The 20,092-nt window shown below is 36.7% G+C and overlaps 4 protein-coding genes across 4 annotated transcripts; 2 read left to right on the top strand and 2 right to left on the bottom strand.

The window, feature by feature from the left end:
* Positions 1–1,909: 1,909 nt before the first annotated feature.
* LOC113684021 (RIB43A-like with coiled-coils protein 2) lies at positions 1,910–6,456 on the top strand. The gene is made up of 6 exons (XM_027201356.2): positions 1,910–2,163; positions 2,489–2,570; positions 3,471–3,753; positions 3,991–4,399; positions 4,744–4,910; positions 5,449–6,456. The coding sequence occupies exons 1-6, from the start codon at positions 2,047–2,049 to the stop codon at positions 5,528–5,530; spliced, it is 1,140 nt and encodes a 379-aa protein (XP_027057157.2). The 5' UTR covers positions 1,910–2,046; the 3' UTR covers positions 5,531–6,456.
* On the bottom strand, positions 6,088–14,945 carry LOC113684110 (histone deacetylase 11). The gene is made up of 14 exons (XM_027201476.2): positions 14,760–14,945; positions 13,391–13,539; positions 12,804–12,904; positions 12,396–12,512; positions 11,693–11,735; positions 11,289–11,365; positions 10,742–10,804; positions 10,336–10,432; positions 9,662–9,731; positions 9,168–9,223; positions 8,682–8,734; positions 8,198–8,284; positions 7,938–8,019; positions 6,088–7,135 (listed from the first exon to the last, which is right to left on the bottom strand). Exons 1-14 carry the CDS (start codon positions 14,804–14,806, stop codon positions 7,068–7,070), a joined length of 1,110 nt encoding a protein of 369 aa, XP_027057277.2. The 5' UTR covers positions 14,807–14,945; the 3' UTR covers positions 6,088–7,067.
* Positions 14,946–16,054: 1,109 nt separating this feature from the next.
* On the bottom strand, positions 16,055–17,469 carry LOC113683932 (techylectin-5B). The gene is made up of 4 exons (XM_089191299.1): positions 17,449–17,469; positions 16,809–16,880; positions 16,500–16,773; positions 16,055–16,398 (listed from the first exon to the last, which is right to left on the bottom strand). Exons 1-4 carry the CDS (start codon positions 17,467–17,469, stop codon positions 16,139–16,141), a joined length of 627 nt encoding a protein of 208 aa, XP_089047425.1. The 3' UTR covers positions 16,055–16,138.
* A 65-nt stretch (positions 17,470–17,534) lies between these two features.
* On the top strand, positions 17,535–18,835 carry LOC149035524 (uncharacterized). The gene is made up of 2 exons (XM_089191298.1): positions 17,535–18,005; positions 18,279–18,835. The coding sequence occupies exons 1-2, from the start codon at positions 17,675–17,677 to the stop codon at positions 18,833–18,835; spliced, it is 888 nt and encodes a 295-aa protein (XP_089047424.1). The 5' UTR covers positions 17,535–17,674.
* Positions 18,836–20,092: the final 1,257 nt, after the last annotated feature.

Genomic DNA, 20,092 nt, shown 5'->3' with positions numbered 1-20,092 from the left:
TTTAAATTTCAAAGGCGAGTCAACAAAAGATATGCAAATCCCTCGGCCGTTCACGCTTGTATAAACAAACTGAAAAAAATTCGGTGATATTTAGCGAATTGTCCGGTTTCATCTCATGGTTTCAAAAGTACAACGGAAAAAATACGGATTATTTTTACAGTAGCTTTGAATGAAACTCGTGAAACGAATTCGAAGTTATACTAATACAGCTGTATAACTAGGCTCGTATCCTAATAAAACCGAAGGTTTTGTTAACAGCTTTAGAGGGTAAATTACACAGCTAAAATTAATTGACCAATGATTGGTTACTAAGGAACGGAATGGTCTGTTTTAAAATGAAACAAAAAAGCTCCCTCCTGTCCTCAAGTTAACTTGGACGCATCGGGTTGCCTCTTAGAGAAAAGTCAAGGATAAATTAATAAATCATTCAATAATCTGACTGTGTAAAGCATTTCGGTTATAAAAAGATCGAAAATCGAATTCTGGTGTTTATCACTTTTTTGGTAAAGAACCATTTAAAGTCCAACTGAGAAAATTCTTTCTTAAAAGTTTTTTTTTTATATTGAATATCGACAAAAGTTTAAGAAAAATTGGCGTCCTACATAGATAATTCATCATGTCAGATTTCTTTTAGGAAAATGAATTGATCGGATGTTTTCATCTGATGAAGAAGAAGAAGAAGCTTGCATATGATGAAATTAACCCACCCTCTCCGGCTAACTAACCTCCCGTATGAAGTTTCCATACAGTTCTTATGCACCTTCCATCTCTCTTTTACCATTGGAAAAATACTCACTACGTAGTGCGACAAAACAAAACAAAAAACTTGCTGTATAAAAAAGCCTCTGTCTGCTAAAAAAACCCGGTTAAAGTTAAGGATCGCAGTTTGGCTTTTAAGTGATGTAGGTTTTCAACCAAAGAAAACTGGGAAACGTTTCAAGGAAAAAATGATAACTCGTAAACTTCTCTTCTCCTTAAGATTTAAATGAAACCCTCTCCCCCAGATTCTCCCTTCGAAAGTCCGCGAAATGTTGATAGCCCCCACACCCCTCCCCCCAACCCTTCCCTATTTGAGAGCATTCCCGTACTCGGACATTAATTTTGTTTCAAAACACCACGAGAGTTATCATGTAGATGAAACAGGGAATGTGGCAAACTTACCGAACTCGAATCTCCTCGGCATCTTGTTCATAAACAGCTGGTGAACACAGATGATTTAGCTCGAAAATGGTTTACTTTGCGGCCTTGTTGACATCTGGAACAAAAAATAAAAAGCTTGAAAATTCGACGACGTAACGTCTTACAATTATTGCTTTTCATGAGTTTACTAGGTCTCAAAAAACCAGCTTCCAAGTATTTCGAATAGACATACTAACACAGACTTTCAAAATAGCAAAATCTCGCTTATCTGGAAAATGTGAGGAGATAGTTTTGCAGCTTGTTTAGCGAGATTCGGCAATCAATAAGAAATACTGCGGGTGGTAATCTTTTAGAGCAGTTTTTAGGCCGTAGGCTAAGGAATGACCGTCACAAGTTGTTTATCTTGAGATCGCAGTAATGGCAAAATACTTCGAGAAACATTTTACAATTCGTCCCGTCTTCGCGACATTTGTTCTCCTTCACCAGTTGATACGTTCAAGCGCTGAAACGGCATCTGAAAGAGACAGTTTTGAGCCCTGATCAAGCGTGCATCTTCTTTCAAGCGTTACTTCCTAAATCTATTCGTGTTTTTTTATACTTTAATTCTTTAAATTTCAAAGTAGGTGCTTTCTGACTTGTTAATTTCTACATTTTCAAAATTTGCCGAATATGTTTCCTACGTGTTGCGGACCTACTTAAAATTTTTTCAAGTTACGGGAGATTAGGGCGAGTATACAGTTTACAATGCATCATGGTATGCAAATGTTTCCTAGCAACCGTGCAAAGCAAAGGAGATGGTTACAAAAGGCAAGCAACAAGGAACTCCCTAATACAGGGAGAAAACATTACGAGAATCGACGTTTTAGCAGGATTGCAGTTTTTTAAAGATCTTAAGAAGGAAGAGAAATGTATAAACTCGACCTTCCCGTAGATATGAAGGAGAGCGCTGCCATAGAGAGGCGACGGAATCGAGAATTGCAGCGCCAAAGTAGGATTTTCAACGCTCGTGTTCGAACCATTGGGGTAAGTGTTTATTTCTTGTAGATGTGGATGGTAACAATGCTGATAATAAGAAAGTGAGGCAAAGAGACAAGTAAAAACGTTGTTTGGATTTTAGTCAAGCAAGAGTAGTGTTTCCTATGACTTTGTTTTCGTATTTGTCTGAATTCTCTTGTTTTTCTGACGGAGAACGCGAAACTGGGTTTAGAAATGAACACCTATTGAAATTGGTCTGATCTGAACCACCTGTAGAACCACATCAGCTAGACTACACACGTATGATTGCTTGTGGGCGTTTTTATACCGTTGAAACATTCTCAAGAATTTTACGTGTTTTTATTACCTTAAGATTGACTTAAATGCACTCAACGAGCAAGTGCAAGATCGTACACGACGCGAAGTTGAAGAGGAGAGGCGACATAATGCGTTCGGTAAGTCTCAATTTCCTGAAATGTCAGACAGTTGTAAACGAAAAACATTCCCTACACATGGCCGCGATCTTTCCTTTTTGTACTGTTAGAGGTAACAATATCAACTATTAGGTTGTCATTATAGCAGGAAGGTTTCTGGCTTAGGTAACTTGGATGGCCGATTACGAATTCGCCAGTAAGCGCGGCAAGTAGACTGGCCCGTTAAATAGCAAAAACTAAATTGGTGCTTCTCAGCCAATCAAACTTTTAATCAGAGTTGATAACTTTTTTCGGACGTTAACGTGGCTATCAGTAAATCAGCGACAGATGAACATACGAAATAGTACCTGTGTTTCTGTAGTTATTTTAGATCATGTGTGCAGTGCAGATAGGCAGGCTAATTTGATAGAAATATCTACCTGTAGTAATGTGCCATCAGGTAGCCTGGGTTTATAAGCATTTCCATCCAAAATCTTTTAACAAGATGACAGGAGATTAAATGGGGTGGGAGCTCAAGGACAGTGACAGCCACTAGTCAAGATGTGTGTTGAAATGTGTTTACCCTTTAACTCACAGTAGTGATTAACATGAAACTTCTCCCAATAATATGCATACTTTATTCAGCAAACAGGTAATGAGAGTATTCAAGCTTATCATGTAGAAACGACTATCTTGATCTAGTACCAAGTTCCCATAACTTATTTACAAGGAAATATGTAGCAGCTACAGGGGAGAGTTAATAGTCAGATCTTGGGAGTTAAAGGGTTAAGGTGTCAACCTACTATCAGGTCATTGAGACATGGGATAACTTCTGGGTGATTGTTGGTTGACTGCTAATTAATATACTGACCAAGGCTACTAATAGTGCACATGATGGATGCTCTACCTTGACTGAAATATTCTTCTTTGTGATGATTACAGCTGCTGACATGACAAGAAATGATAAAATCACTGTCTTGCTTCAGAAGCGTCAGGAACATGACATGCGTGAGTTGAATAAGGCTGTGAATGAATTCCGTCAATCTTACCAGCAGCCATATGATAGACGTGAATTTGACTTGAATGATCCGGATAGTTTGAAGAAAGACAAACCTGCCAGGGTATCTGATGATGACCCTCGTTGTGGGCTGGCATCACTTCAGAAGTTTGTTGGGGAAGATTTGAATGGCAAGGCACGTGAAAAGTTACAGCAAGAACAAGCACGGTAAGGGATAATATTTAAGTAGAGAGGGTTAGTGACTTTTATTTACGTTATATCAAGACTGATGTACATTAAAAGATCAAAACAGACCAGCAAATTTCATAACAGTAAGGCAAGTTGCTCAATGTTACAGAACAATTATGTAGGGTTGTTCAGAAATTTGATGCAATAGTTGTCCTGAATCCTGTGTTTGTGACTCTTTGATAGTTAAAATTTTAATATCCCTTTCTGAATTTATAGGGAATGGATCAAGCAACAAACAAATGAGAAAGATCAAGCTTTGGCAAATCAGAAGTATGCAGACCATCTTTATGATTTAAAGGCAAGAGAAATGGACCAAAGAGCTTGTGAACTTGCCAGTGCTGAAGCAGATTGCAGGCGTGCAATAAATATGGCAACTAAAGATATGAATCAAGCTTTGGCAAGAGAAAGGAAGGCTAAAGAAGATTCAGATAAACAACAGGAACAAGATGACAACTTTACTGAAATATCAAACTCTGTGTTTGGTGACATGTTGACAGAAAATCCTGATGTGGCCCAGAGTGCCTTTGGACCTCACAGGGTGATCACTGATCGCTGGAAGGGTATGAGCCCAGCTCAACTGGCAGAGATAAGACGTATTCAACAAGCGCAGGTGGAGGAGAAGGAGGTTAGTGTGATTTAGTGTACAGGAAACTTTTGATCAACATCCTTGATAAGTTCTTGGAAAATCTTAAAATTTGATTGTCAAACATCAATACTCAAAACTTGAACTTTTAAACTCACTGTGATTGTTGACAATAGCAAATTCAAGTTTTGAGCTGAGATTGTCAATTTACAGTAGGTATTCTTTTGAACAGTAGTTACAAGCATGGTATGGTGTAATTATGGGCTCTCAAAGTCTAAAGATAATTAAAGTAAATTTCAGACTTACAAGGCAACTTTTTTAGACATGTTTGTTCATGACTTATGCTATCATCAGCTTAATGTGTTTATTATTGATGTTGTCTATAGAGACTGAAACAGGAGGAGGAAGAGCAGGCAAAAGAATACAACAGACTGAGGTTGACGCAAGCTAAGGCAGGAATAATAGCAGAACGTGGAATTGAAAGAAAGAAAAAGGAAATCGAAAAGGACCAGGCAGATGAGAACAGAAGACTGGCAGCTGAACAAAGAGCCAAGTAAGTTTTCCAGTAATTCAAAAGTTCAAAGCTATAATACAAATGCAGCCATGGTTACCCCACTTGTACCTTAACTGAGACATTTACTAGTTGTGGGCAAGACTGAAGTTTTTCCACTCGGAGGTTGATCTTGCTATGATTAAACTTTGGTAAAAGGTCCTTATTCTTTAAAACAGAGGTGGTTCTTATGTGTGGATTTGGTGGGAATGGCTGCATGCACATGATGCCTTTGTCCACTTTCCAAAGGCAGGCCACAGCTATTTTTGTTTTTACCTGTTTGGCAAGAACAGTTGCCTGTTTTGGAAAGAAGTATGGGAACTAATATGTGCAGAGCTTACAGCTAATTGCATGTGTTTTGGAGGACCATCTTGGAGAAATAAAGGTCTTTGAAAAGACTAGCTTGCTGCATTTAGTTTTCATCTTAAGTTTACAAGTACAAGTACCAAAAAAAGAAAGATAAAGGCAACAGATGTTGGATAAGAGTTCTCAACAAAGTTGCCTGAAAACTGAGACTTATGTCCTTTGCTTTTCCTTACAGAATGGATTATCTTGACAAAGAAGTTTACACCAATCCCCCTACAGCAGCTTACTTTATGCAGTATAACACAACAAGTAGATGAGGACCTCTCAATACTTTATGAAAAGCTGTAATGATAATGTATAAAAATATTAGGGAAACATGCACTTATTTGTAAACAACTTCTCCAGCTCCACAAAATGGAAATGTTAAGGAGTTTTATGCAGTTGTCAAAATTTTATTGACATTTCAAATGTACTTTATTTCCTTCTAACCTGTCTTGGTTGTACTGTACATTTAGTTTCTAGTAAGTTAAATTCATTTAATAAAGAGAGTCTGTTATGACATATGACACTAATAGAAATGTGATTTGTCCACCACTTATTTAAAGGGTGGTATAAAAAAATTCTTGAGGAACTTCTTAATAGATGTATAGATTCTCCTTGCATATCATCTAGTAATCTTGTGTGAAACAGAGGGAGAAGTAGATAGTGCATCAGAAGCCAGCAGAAGTATTACTCTGCACATTCTTTTACCCCCTTGAGTCCTACGAAACACATATTATTTCTCCTTACAATATCACCCCTTAATCAAACATTAAGGTCATGATCACAAACCAAAGAAGCTCGGAGAGTATTAATGTCTTACCATTAACAACAATTTAAATGAACTTCAGGTCAACTTTATTTTAAACTCAATTTGCATGTCTGAAATTTGAGTTTCATAATCTTGAAACAAATACCTCAAAACAACAACTGAAGCTACTTTGGAAACATTCAATCATGAAACTTCCTCTAACCACAATATCTCCACTAAACTTTTTATGTACACCATTTCATTTAACATATTCACAAAGTGAACAATAATTGGTAATAAATCAACAAAAATAATTTAATAGATTACATTAAGTTAAAAATTTTTGACACCTGAATAGTTTCTAGAAATGACTAGAGGTTAAATCAACACTGTTGATTTGACTAGAATGAGACTTTGAAATATACCTGTAATACAATAAAATTTGTACTCATATTTACATCAAACTTATTATTTAGTCTTAGCACAAAAAGCCCAGTTCAGTGCTACCATGAAAATATCCTGTTTACATCGAAGAGCTTGCTACTGCCTAAACTGTACAGTAACAAATCTCTGCTAAGATTTGTGAACCCAGAACACGGACCTCAAAAATGCGAACGAAAAAAAAAAAAAGGGTCTATTATTTACAGAAGAGACAGAGAAAATGAGTTAGTTAATAGCAAGATATTTATCATTCATATCTCTGGATTCAAATGGAGGGGAAATATTTCATTTCAAATAACCTTTTGAATTTAGCATTGAGGCCATACAATACAATATGGCCTACTAAATTGACTGATCATAGTGCAAATACTAACTGAGATCATGATACAATAATAAATTTAATAAATTTCAATATCAAGTCTAAGGTCTGCCAAAATTTCTCAGGTTTCACAAGTTGATTGTTTCATCTTTAATATCCACCAAAACTTCAGTTGTAAACTTAAAATGTAGGTTAATGTTGAAGTTCCATCATGTTCAATTTTACAAGCTAATACTTCAGCAGAAGTAACATTTCACTATATGTTCACTTAATAATTTGTGGAATGTGAACTTGTAATTCCCAATTACAGATCATTCTGGAAAGTATTGTAGGTTGTTCGACTGTCACTCTTGTTTTTGTTGACCCTTGGCCCTTAGGAGAAATAAAATAAGATCTTTGGTATCAAAACTATTTTATTTTAAGTTTATATCAAGTGCCTCTTTGCCCATGAGATTGTAAGAGCCCAAACTGGAAATAGCTGTTAACCTTTAACCCCTAAGAGTGACCAGCATCTTATTTCTCCTTACAATATCACCCTTGAATCACACATAAAGGTTATGAGAATAAAAGATATGATCACCAACTAGGGAAGCTCTTGATTGTTCGCCAAATTCTCCTAGTCAATGCCTTAAAAAATTTACTGAGAACAGTATGGAGAATATGCACCCTGACCTTATGGTGTAAAGGGTTGAAGGTTGAAATTTCAGATGCTTGCCTGAGCATACAACAAAAATAGAAACCCTTAAGGTAATACACTGTACCTTTGTGATCTTATATCAATACTCTCAACTGAGAATCAAGTCTACCTTTTACACTAACTAAAGGTAACAATTAAAATTTTGAATGAATATCAGAGTTACTGTTCAAAATCTATTTAATAAGTCCAACTTAGAGGCTGAGCTAACTGTGATCTGTGATCCTGCAAGTGCCATTTTTGGGTCAATAACATTTTAATGAATTTCCCTTTACAATATCAATACATTTTCATATAGAAAAGTGGTCACAAATACCAGTAAGGGTTATATCGACTGGGGTCAATTGCTTTATTTAATAACAATTTATGGAAGCTATAATTGTAAGAAGCACATTACACTGTATAGAAAATTAATATTTAAATCTTGGGAGTGAAAGAGATGAAAAATTCATAACTTGCATTTTACTGTGAGAAACATACCCGACTCAGAATAATTGCAGCTTATAAGGCCCTGTTCTTTTAAGTTCAGGATAGAATCTGCAATAATTCTTGCAGTTCTCCTCTGCAATAAAAAAAAGACCACATGATCATTGTTATTAGTCATTTTGCAGTGAATTTCTTTTGACCAACCTTAATCAAACAACAAAATTAAGGACAAATATAATTACAGTTAAATAGTTAGAAAGCTACTTTAACCCTAATAATTTCAATTTCAAGTAGTTATTTATTTCATGACTTGCCTGATATCCTCCAGAGGTCAACATAAAGATTGGAATGTCTCTCTTTCGAGCTTCTTGAAAAACAATTTGATCTCTCTCAATGATTCCCTACAAGGTGAAAATAGTTGTTTTCTAAATTTTTTATATGAAATGTTTACCACTTACAGCGTATCAGCTTTGTATAACTCAGGAGCTAACAGCCAGGGTTTTGCTTCCCACCTCACCCACCCAATAAAGAACAATATAAGAACTGTTTTGGATCATCATATTGAGAAAATGATTTATTGTCCATGCAACTGCACAAAGTTGGATTATAATAAAATGGTTCTTTTGTCCTGTAAAAAAAACCTGTACAACAGGTTGGCTCAATGATAAGAAAAATACACCAAGAGATATTTGTTCCCACTCTGATACATGTAACAATGCACCACATGTATATATTGACCCATTGTTACCATTAATTCTGACTTTCAACAGAACATCTTCAAATTCAACTTTCACATACCTCAGGTGTTATTGCCAAGTTACCAAGAGGATCCCCAATAAGAATATCTGTCCCTGCAAAAGATAGAATCTACATGAACATGTTTTTAAAGAATTTCAAAAAAAGTTTAAAAATGAAATATGCTTTTTTTAACCATTGGTTTTTCTTTTGTGTTCCTAAAAGGCCACCAGCACCCCCCAATTCCCTCACCCCACCCCATTTCCCAGCATGGTCCAGTCCAAAGGTAAAAAGAAATCAACAATAAAGTTAAGTTGGTCTCACACAAAATTCAGAAAAAAATTAACTCCAAATGAGCCCAGAATAATTTTTGCGTAGCTTAGCCTCTTACTGATAACATTAAAAACCAACCCTTCACTTTTTTTCTTGTTAAAATCGGAAGTTCAAAAACTGAATTAACATGAATTAACATATTTTATTATATATTTGCCTGTCTATTCAAGTTGACACTAAACAGTACCTGGTCAGGTATTGCTGCCTTAAGCTCACCTGCATTATATGCTATGACATCAGGATTAAATTCATTTAAAGCTTCTGGTATGTGCCTTGAACAAAGGATTAAAGGTGTGTGATTATTTATGAAGTCATCTATATGTTACAAGAGTGCACTCCACACATATTTAGGCAGACTTTCATACCCCTACAACTGCCACTATTACATGTACTTGAAAAAAGGAATTAAATCTTTTTGATCACAAGGAGGCAAATAAGCCAAAAATTAAGAAGCAGAAGTACAGTCAAGTAGTGTTGGAACCTGTAAGCATGACTAGGTGTGACTAGGCATGATGCACTGATGTAAGCATGCATAGCCTTATGGGCTGTGCAACCTTGTGGTTCTGTTTTTTCTTTGAAAGAAATCCTTGCTTGTGTTGTGTTTTGTAAGTACAGTCCCAAGTTGTAAGATTAAAATGTTCATATTAGAACTTTAAGTGGACCTAAAATACTTTCCAATAAGTTGAATAAATTAAGAATGGTTCCCTTACTTCTTTAACAATGGAATGTATGTCTCATCATCTGTGTGATGTCTTAGCTCCAAATTTTTCTTTATTGCTCCTGTGGAAAAATGATTTGAAATCAACAATTAATACATGCTTCTGCATAGGGTCATCATTTTGAGCAGTTAAAATGATGCACAGAAGTTGCTGAAGGCATAACCCCAGCGCAGCTCTTCCTTCTTGGGTTTTCTTTAAACTTATCATTACCAGTGCTTTCTTCCTCGATAAAAGCATAACTAACCCATAAACAAATTGCTTTAAAGATTATTAGCACATTATTTAACTGTTTTATCAAAAGAAATACCCTCTGCTGCACCTTAACAGGCACACATTATCATTAGACAGAGAAACTATTTAATTAATTGGATTCTCAGAAACATCATTGAATTTGATTACAATGTATGCTAGTTTATTAGCAATGTTGTAATGAAAAATATACCAGTAGTAGCTTTCTCTCTAAACAAACTCTCTATCCCCATCTTCACCTGAATTTTCTATGAGAACAGGACTCCTAACATCCCTACCCCCCAAAGGAATCTTTTTTTTTCAGATACTTGAACATCTAAAGGAATATCCTGTTTTGGAATAATTGTGGTTGTAGACCCAGAGTAATTCCTTTTTTATTTCAGATGTCATCAGTAAATAACTAGACGGTGTCTTACCTTTGACTTTGGTATCCCCAGGGTAAATGTAAGCATTATAGACATCTATGATATACACCTGTTCATCTCCATCAAAATCAGCTTCATGACCATTACCCTGACACAAACAATGATATAAACAATTCAACAACTGGTCATGGGTATTGCCAGAAGCATATAACATACCTCTAATTATAATAAACATAATACCCTGTAACTCTTCCATGACGGCAGCATGATTATTATTCTTTTCTATGCATGCAAGTTAGCCTTCTTGACCTCCCTTGCCAAATTCTTTGAGGAAGTAAATACAAGTTCACTTCTTATCTCTGTTTTCTCAGGCGTCACCATCATAACATATCAAACTTCTTACTTAGAGGAATTCCATTAACTAAGAACTGTTTTTCTCCATAAGATAAAAAAATACCTGATGGGCATCAAGATCAATGATCATGGCTTTATTTATGCTGTCCACATGCTTGAAAAGAAACTAAAACAAACAGAAAAACAACCACTGACAATTAAATCTACATAAATATCAACCATACACATTTATAACCCTTTCACTCCCAGAAGTAATTAACAAATAACATCTCCCTATAGCACCCATGCACTATCCCCAGCAAACAGGTTATAAGAATACTCAAATGTACCAGATAGAAGTTGGTATCTTGATCTAACACCAAATTCTCACAAATTATTTTCAAGGAAATGTGTAGCAGTGAGGAGGGAGAATTAACAATTAGATCTTGAGATTAGTGACCTTAAACGTTCTTAATGATCCTACACAATTTGCACTTGGATGTTATACTCAATCAAGTTTCAGATACATCATGTCATCTCAACACTAAATTTGCATATATATCAAGAAAAAGACAATTACTTAGTTTTAAATAATGGCATATCATAATGGAGCTCCTATACAAGATATTAAATCATAAATTAAATAATTTTTTTTGAGCCAGTTGGATTACCTTGATGGCCAATGTTATATCTGCATAAGCACAAAAGCCTCCTCCACTGGACCCAGAGCAGTGATGGAATCCACCCCCTGAATATATGATAAATAGAAAAAAAACAAATCAAACATACATTTTAACACAAACATCCTCATAACAGATCTAATAATATACATTAAAAAATCATGTGCATCTGATTGGCTGAAAACAAGTACATTTTTCATGTAACACGTGTAAAAATTACAAAGAGCACTTGGTGCCAAAATTTTGTCCATCTTGCCTTTCTGTGATGCGTTTTTCAGGTAAATTATTAACACGTAGTCTTAACACTTGAAATCATGTTGTTAACTATTCAAAAATAAAATGTCACTGCATGTTATTTGGGATTGATGACAAACACAGATAAAAAAGGATCATACCAATATTTATTGCCCAGCCTCTTTCAACAGCGAGTTTGGCTGCCTGGTGGAATAAAAATAGAGATATACATGTGTCTAATCAATTTGAATGACACTAAATGAAAATAAAAAGAATTCAATACTTTGAAATGTTGTGAAATAATAGACCTTGAGAGAATTTAAATGTTAAAATAATATTAATTAAATATGTTTTAGCAGCTATGCAAACAATTTAAAGGTACAGTAAATACTGGTAGTTATAGTCTATCATTTATTTTCGTTCACATGCGATGAGCTTAAAAGCATCATGAGATCCAATATGCCCCAGCTAAAACTAAGGAATATCCTGCAAGTACTGCTATCTAGGATATATTCCCAGTGATATTCCCCTATTTTCAAACCTCTAATCAATAAAAGGGTTTGTTTAAAAATTAATAAGATGAGGGGGCATTTAGCAAGTCAAACTAGAGAGTACAGTAAAGCAAACATCCAACACAGCAAATGGTATGCACATGCATCGCAAAAATACTTAAATTTGATATGATAATATGCTTTTACATTTGTCATTAGACATAACATGTTCTTCAAAGCTCACAGTTTTCCTCGAGCTTTGCTCATAAAAACCATTTGCATCAGATTTGGAACAGACATTGTCTGAGGGCAAATGTCTGTGTGTATTTTTGCACCAAATGGGGGCTATTGTTTATTTATCAACCAAATTTACCAGTATTGATCCTCCCGTCTGAATCCTCATTGGCCTGAGGACTTTACGTTGCACAATAAAGTTTGGCAGAAGAGCAAGGGGAGGCACTTCACATATCATAGCAACACGGGCACTCCACTGTAAGAGATGTATTGACAATTATTTTCTTATCAAAAGTTAACAGCACTAGCAATGTGCTACAGCTTAATATTCCTTAGCCACACACAGAAATTAAAACACTTATTTAGCAAAAATCTAAGCCAGTAGTTGAAAAATAAATCAACTCATACAAGTTACACAAAATGTTTATCAAGTGAATGCTTCCAGGCCACAAGTATTGCACAGATGTCCTTGTGAACTTGTCTATAAATGGGTACATATCATTCATTGTAAGCTCTAAGCCCAAGATGTTTAGATATTCATTCTTACCCTCAGGCTATCTAAATAGCTCTCTGTATGTACAACCAATAGATCATCACTGGTAACTTCCCTAGGTGTCACAACTGTGCTTTCATCAACCATCTTTCCATCTGAAACACAAAATTTACCAACTTGAAATAAGGAGCCTGAGTTTAAATTTACCCACAACCACAACAATTTCAAAAACTTTTCAATAAATCATAGCACAGTCACAAAAAAAAGACATTTGCTAACAAAGTCCAACAATAATGGACAGATGGCTGACAAAATCTTAATTTTTCACCACCCTTTGGTCAACATTTCTTCAATAAGTAAAGAAATTAAGTGAAGGAGAGAGAAAAAAACAGCTTCTTTTTAGCAACAACAAGATTATACTAGTATTTCAAAATCTACAGCAGTAATAAAAATAATAATGGTAAATTTAAAATGTCCAACCTGCATTTCTGTTTTGCCAAATCAAAATGGATCTACTAATAGTTGAATGTATATTATTTGAGGAATTTTGCAGCCTTGCATACAGTAAAACTTGTTAGAAGCAGTTTAATTCAAATCATGGTCGTCTGTGCAAATAAAAAGTACAGGATTCCTCTTCCTACCTTTAAGATATTGAAAAACTTTCCCCCATTTTCCTGAATCAAATGGATGAAGCCTTTCCAGGCCCATAAAACCAATATTATAGTCATCAGAGTACACTATGGGCCATTGATTGGTTTTTGCTTCTACATACAAATGACATTCCTGATCACTATGACAACAAAACAGAAGACAAAAAAAGAGAGTTGACTGTTGATACAGCTCAGTGGGCAATGACATGATCCACAGCTGAATCCAGTTTCTAAAATGGGAAATTCCAACTTTGCCTCTTTAAAATCTTATCAGTCCCTTCTTTGTATCCCTAAAAGTTTTGTTATCCATGTTATTATTTATTTTCTTGCCTTTCAACGTTCTTATCACCTTTTTTTCAGTTTTCATATGGTGTGTTTAACATCACCTAATTGATAATCATGATGTATACAAAATCCTGTTTCCCTGTACATGTAGTAAAACTATTTCTAACTAAATCATAATGCAATGGGTTTCCCTAAAATAAATCCTTAAAAATTTCAGTAACTTGAGGTCACTCATACATGTATCATTTTTTCCTCAGAGCACATGATTGTCCATTCTATCCAAGTAGGTACCCTATCGCCAGGTCAAATCCTTTTCCTTTGGCCACGGTGTCCCCACACCAAAGTTTTGATTGTCTACCACAATAAATTTAACACATTTTATGGGACATGGTATTTTTCTTATAAAGCCCTGAACTTTATTAATAAACAAGGACCCCTACCCCCTTGTAAATAAGATGTTTTGAAACAGTATCAAACAGAGCCAAAGATCCTTGTAGAAAAGAGCTCCCTGGTGTTTCCTAAAATGGCTCCATTTAAATTGAGTCAGGGGAAGAATACAACTCCACTCAAGTTGGCCTACATGAAAGATTCAACTGCATTCAGGAAGAAGTATTAGAAGTCTAAGTAATGTATAACAGACGAAACGACATGAAAGTAGGCTTCTCTGAAATATGTAGTTAGCTTACATCAAAGTCTTCGTTTAATCAAACATATATAAAGCGTTTGGTTTCAACAGCAAAGAAAGTTATGAGCTGATACCTTAGAAAACGAGCGATCTTTTCGATTGATCATCTTACATTGTGAACCTGAAAACAGCTGTCAGTTCGTAGAGAGTTTCATTTACCAGAAGGAACTTGTCTCCACCCATCATGTGATAATGGCACTCGGTACGAGGACTTTTTCGGAAAAAATCTAACTTCAGAGTACGATTTGACTTTCAAGTCAGCTTCACTGCGAGAAGTCGCTTCAACACCCTTCCCGTATATTACAAAATGCTCTCAATTTAAAAACTCATTCATTGGATTCAGAAACTAACTCGATCAAAGCTACCGAAAATGTTCTGTATCATGCTTACCTCGAGCTCTCATGTTCCTCTTTGATGAATTTCTTCAGAACTGACATGTTACTTCTTACTTACCGGTAGAAGTTAAGACTAGAGCATTATGTAAGTAAAAACTCCATGTCGAGGAACTAACTCAAAGCGAAACATTCATATGACTTGGCCCGCCATTTTGGCTTTCCTTGTATCCAGGACCGCGCGACGTACAATTCCGAGTGTTGATTCAAATGGTGCCAGGGCCTTTCCGCACTAGCGGACGAAAGTAGAATTTTGCGACAAAATCAAAGGACAAATTTTATCATGACAAATTTATGTTTCGTCTGCTGCATCGGCATTAAAAATTCGCTTGATCTGTTCATGCGGCCAGCATAGTTGCCAAAGGATTCCACCTCCAATTTACAAGATTTATCCTAAGTCGCTTTAAAATTTTAGAATGCCCGAGTTTTGCAGCAAGAGACAATTTGTGCCTCTCTAGTAAACTGATTTGAGTTAAACTGCACACTTTTCGTAGCTTTTACGACAACTGATCGACAAGGTTATCGCAGTTTTGTTCATTTAATCGATTTTGTCCAGTTTTCACCCAGTGTCGGCGGTTTGTTTGAAGATTTGACCGCTTCGGTCAAAATTTGTCAAGTCGCGACAAAACCATCCGCGCTTGTAAAATTTGATGATGATAGGAAATTTGTCTAAATAACAACTTTTTCGCTAGTGTGGAAAGGCCTTTACTTGTTAGGAGAGCCTGGTGGGGTTTGGGCTTGATAAGGTTAGGTGAGCAGAGGATTTGGGATGTTGGCTGCAGCTCAAGTCTCCCTTTAAAGGTGAGGGGCGAATAAGACCCGATGAAAGCGAGAAAAAAATGCAATGAAAACGGGAAGGGAGGAAGAGACCTGACAAAGACTTTGAAGGGATGTGAAAGGATGTGAAAAACCAGAGAGAAAGAGAGACAGATAAACTTAAAAGAACAAAGTTCAAAGAGAGTAGGAAAGGTCAGAAGGTAATAAACTCATTTGAAGGCGGCGGGGAGAAAAAGAAAGCAACGAGGAACTACGCGAATGAGACCTGAGAAAAGCGAGCGGAAAAAAAGCAAGAAAAACGAGAAGAGAATAAGAGAACTAAGAGAAAAAAAAAACAAAAAAAAAAAGCAGGTGAGAGGATAACGAAAATCAGGGAAAGAAAGAGAAAAAGTTCAAAAATAGAGGGAAAGGTAGAAGGAAATAAGCTTAGCTGAAGGTGGTAGAGATAGAAATAAAGGAAAGAGAGTTTAGATGAAATAAAGAGGAGGAGGATACAAAAACTGCAAGGCAGAGCAGTTTTAATACCATTACATTTTATTAGCATCGTCAGAGTTTACAATGCTTTCAATGTTTTGACAATGTGCTCAGTGTCCTCAGATGTTAAAAAGTTACAGGTCTAATCTTCATTTCAGCTCTCTTGACGGAGTAGTGATCACCCCTCCAGTGATACCACTTCAGAGCTGAAGCAAGTGAGTTTGATCCATGATGATATACACCGTTCAGGTTCGAACGACTACAGTCGTTATACCACCAGGCTCCTTTGAAATGATCTGCGCAGTTTTTGTACCAGTTGTCATTGTCCTGATCTTTGGTTGAAAAGGGGCATCCACGACTCTGATTTAAAGAATCGCCAGCAATTCCTGAGGTAAATTTGACAAACGATGAATATCCTTAAAGAATTCATCCATTCAGTCAAACTACTGTAATCGCGTAGATTCATAAGTTCAATAGATAAGCTTACCTGAGTAAATTCCAAGACTGAGCTTGTACTTTGTTTTCTCACTGGTGACGGCAAAGTAATCGTACGAGGCATACGCTGTCTTTCCTTTAGTGTCTTCCAAATCGACACGAAGCCTAAACTTCGCACTGTTAGTCAAGCGGTTTATCTTGTCCAGTCCCAGCCAAAATTCTCCATTCAGATTACCAAACCCTATCTTGTAGTCGGTCCAGCCAAGGAAGAAATCAACAGAACCGTCTTGTCTCTTCTGGAACACTGTCCACCCCCCACCGGCTGTCTTTTGGTCACAGAACACATCAAAGGCACCTGAGCCATCAGGATCGATTGTATAAACACCGCTGATTCTTTGACCGGATTTGTACAGCTCTGCACAGTTCTTGTAAACTGCGAAAAAAAAATTAAAGAAGGATTATTACAGATTTACAGATTTTTTTCAGGCTTGTTTGCAGATCTTGAAAATAAAATAATGAAAAAGTAAGCCAATTGTCAAAATATGAATTGTATGCAAACACATTGTGCAAATAATCAAGCAATCAAAAATCCTACAAACCGACCGGTCATTGTTTATTGTCTGGGTAGGAGGGTGGAGAGGGGAATTGGAATCACTTAGAGGGAAGGGAGGAGGGCTCAGTGGTTGCTAATAGAGTATAATGAGGGAGGGGGGGGGGGTGACCTAAGATCATTTCGCGTTTCTTTCAGCCCATTCACCTCCTCGTTAAAAAAAAGGAACTTGCTGTTTCTGTAAAGGTCAAACTTTGATCAAATTCTGTTGTATATATTAAGGTGGGACTTAACCTAAAATTTGACTACAAAATGCAATTTTTGTTTTTGGAGAAATCTGAAACTTCAGGCATAGAAGAAAGCCATGACATGAGTTTTTAAGACTAATTTGCTTTATTTTGTTGCCTACGATAAGTTTTCTGCAAGCTAGTAAAAAAATATTTTTGGTTACCATGGCAACGCAACGTAGCATCTTTCAGTCTTGCTCCAATTTGAAGCCCGAAAGTCCATCCAATTCCTAGAATTTCCTCAGTATTTTCAAGAGGAAGCTATATGACCCCTTACATGAAGTATAGCTAGTCGGAGGTGGCGTGGGATTGAAAGCTGGCGTGTTTTCAACTGTGGAGATACTGTGAGAGCGAGATTCGAGTTTTATATCAGCGAAGTTTTTGTCTAAAATGCCAGGAGGGAAGAAGAATACTGTATATAGAAGAAAGCGGAAAGGAAAGCCTTTTACTGGAGTGCAGAGATACGCAAGGAAAGCGAAGAAAATGCCGCGTGCGGATAGAGAAGTCACAAACTCAGCATCGAGTTCCTCGTGTGATGAGGCTCTGTCAGATGCCGAAAGTGCTTCCATCAGTGCTTCGAGACTCAAAATGAGACCAGAAGATTCACCAGATAGTTCATCAAAGATTTCTGATGTAAATGATTTTCAGGGAGAGGGATACAGACTTGTAGACCTCAAGAAATTATATGCCACGTTGTCTGAAGCACATGTGTGCGAGGAAGGTGAGAAAACATAAGTGAACATCTGTTTTACTTTTAACCTTTTCTTTACTGTTCATGTCTCGTAGCATATGCTAGTAACAGTGTGCAGTTTCCATTTTTTTCTCTAAGAATGTTTTTTTACTTCTCTTCAGTACTATCTTTATTGTTTTCATTTATTAAAAATTACAGTTGTAACTGTCTGTTGTGTGGTATGTGGTGAATAAATTTTGTGACTCATATACATGTATGAGAATGCACAAAATAACTTTAGTGTATACTGTTATTATGTTCTAGGGAGTTTAACTCTGAAGGAGAATTCTTCTGGGAGAAATGGGCTAATGGCAGACCTCTCTGTGGAGTGTAGCTCCTGCCTTGAAGCTACACCATTGAAAACATCAGATACAATAACAAAGAAAGGGCAATCTTTTGACGTAAATCGTCGTGCAGTCTATCATTCTCTGGAGACAGGAGGTGGCTATGAAGGGCTAGTAACCTTTTGCAGCATCATGAACATGCCATGTCTATCACTACCTGCTTATTACAGACAAGTAGACACAATACTTGAGGCTTTAGAAGCTGAAGCCAAAGATGAAATGACACAGGCAGGGATAAGAGTTCGCGAGTACATCCTGAAGGAAAGTGGAGATGAAGTCAATGATGATGTAGTCGATGCAGCCGTTTCGTTTGATGGTACATGGGCGAAAAGGGGGTTTACCTCTCTGACTGGAGTTGTTTTTGTTATATCTGTAGACACTGGAGAGGTTCTTGACTATCATGTCCTTTCAAAAGAATGCCGGAAATGTACCATGAAAAGGTCTCAGTGTCAAACTGACGGGGAGTTCGAAGCATGAGCAGATTGAGTTTTTCCACCTTGCAGTCATCGCCATATATATTCTCCACAGTATTGAATGCCTTACTGTCTCCGTCAGAAACCATCCATTTATACCTTATTTTATGCAGTTCCACAGATCTACTCCAAACAACTATGGCACCCTCAGCTTCCATTGCAGGTGAGCTTCCATTAAAATTAATGTCACACTCATTGGAAGCAAGATGCTCAATCTGCCATGCTTCGAACTCCCCGTCAGTTTGACACTGAGACCTTTTCATGGTACATTTCCGGCATTCTTTTGAAAGGACATGATAGTCAAGAACCTCTCCAGTGTCTACAGATATAACAAAAACAACTCCAGTCAGAGAGGTAAACCCCCCTTTTCGCCCATGTACCATCAAACGAAACGGCTGCACCCTCAGCTTCCATTGCAGGTGAGCTTCCATTAATAATTAAAGTTGGCTGGATATAAAAATAAATCCGATCGCGTCTTTGAAGCTTTAGCATGAAATTCCTCTGATCAAAGCACTTGTTTTTATTATTATCACTCTTTTTAGATTGAATTTTAATCTTCCTCCACACGCAGTTAATTTCAGTCAATGAACAATCAGTGCCAAACAAACGTAAAAGCGGACCATAAACTGATAACACAACGTAGTGAAACTCAGAAATCAAAGTTTGTTTTGAGCAAAGAGGGACATCCAAAGGGGAGTATCGAAACCGAATTTTCGCCCATATATACTTATGTTTACAGTCCTTCGAAAACTTGCTGTGTGCACTTGTATTTCTGGACCTCTTCCATGAACAAGACCTCATTAACCTCGAAGAGATCGAAACAAAAAGATTCCCACCCTACAATTTCCCTCAAGTTGAGGGGAAGCCTACCACAGGCTATGCTTCAGCAGTATTTGTAGTATTTCTTTGAGGTGCGTGACACCCTACGGAATGTAACTTAACACCCTCAAAGAGCAGCTGAGAAAGTTATAAGAGGTGACGGCGAACAAAGATAATTCACCCGACCAAGTGGTTGTTAAATTTGCGGTTGACAGTTAGCCCGCAAAAATGTTTTGCAGCAGTTGTTAGTGTTCTGATGTCAGTTCTGCGCACACGGAAGCCTTGAAACGAAAAAAAAAAAAAGGACATCCGACTTGAAAATAATTTTCCTCATCAATACACCATTAGCAACGATCACTCAAACCTGACCGTAGGATTTTACCCATTTTGCTCCCATATTCATCGAACATTCCCAGTTTTATTGCTTAGTTTCCTCGAGTAA

Source organism: Pocillopora damicornis, chromosome 13 (genome assembly GCF_964200805.1).
Source record: "Pocillopora damicornis chromosome 13, jaPocDami1.2, whole genome shotgun sequence".
In the NCBI taxonomy this organism is placed as follows: Eukaryota; Metazoa; Cnidaria; class Anthozoa; order Scleractinia; family Pocilloporidae; genus Pocillopora; species Pocillopora damicornis.
The sequence above is the reverse complement of the archived record's forward strand: the minus strand, read 5'-3'. Positions and strand labels throughout refer to the sequence as shown.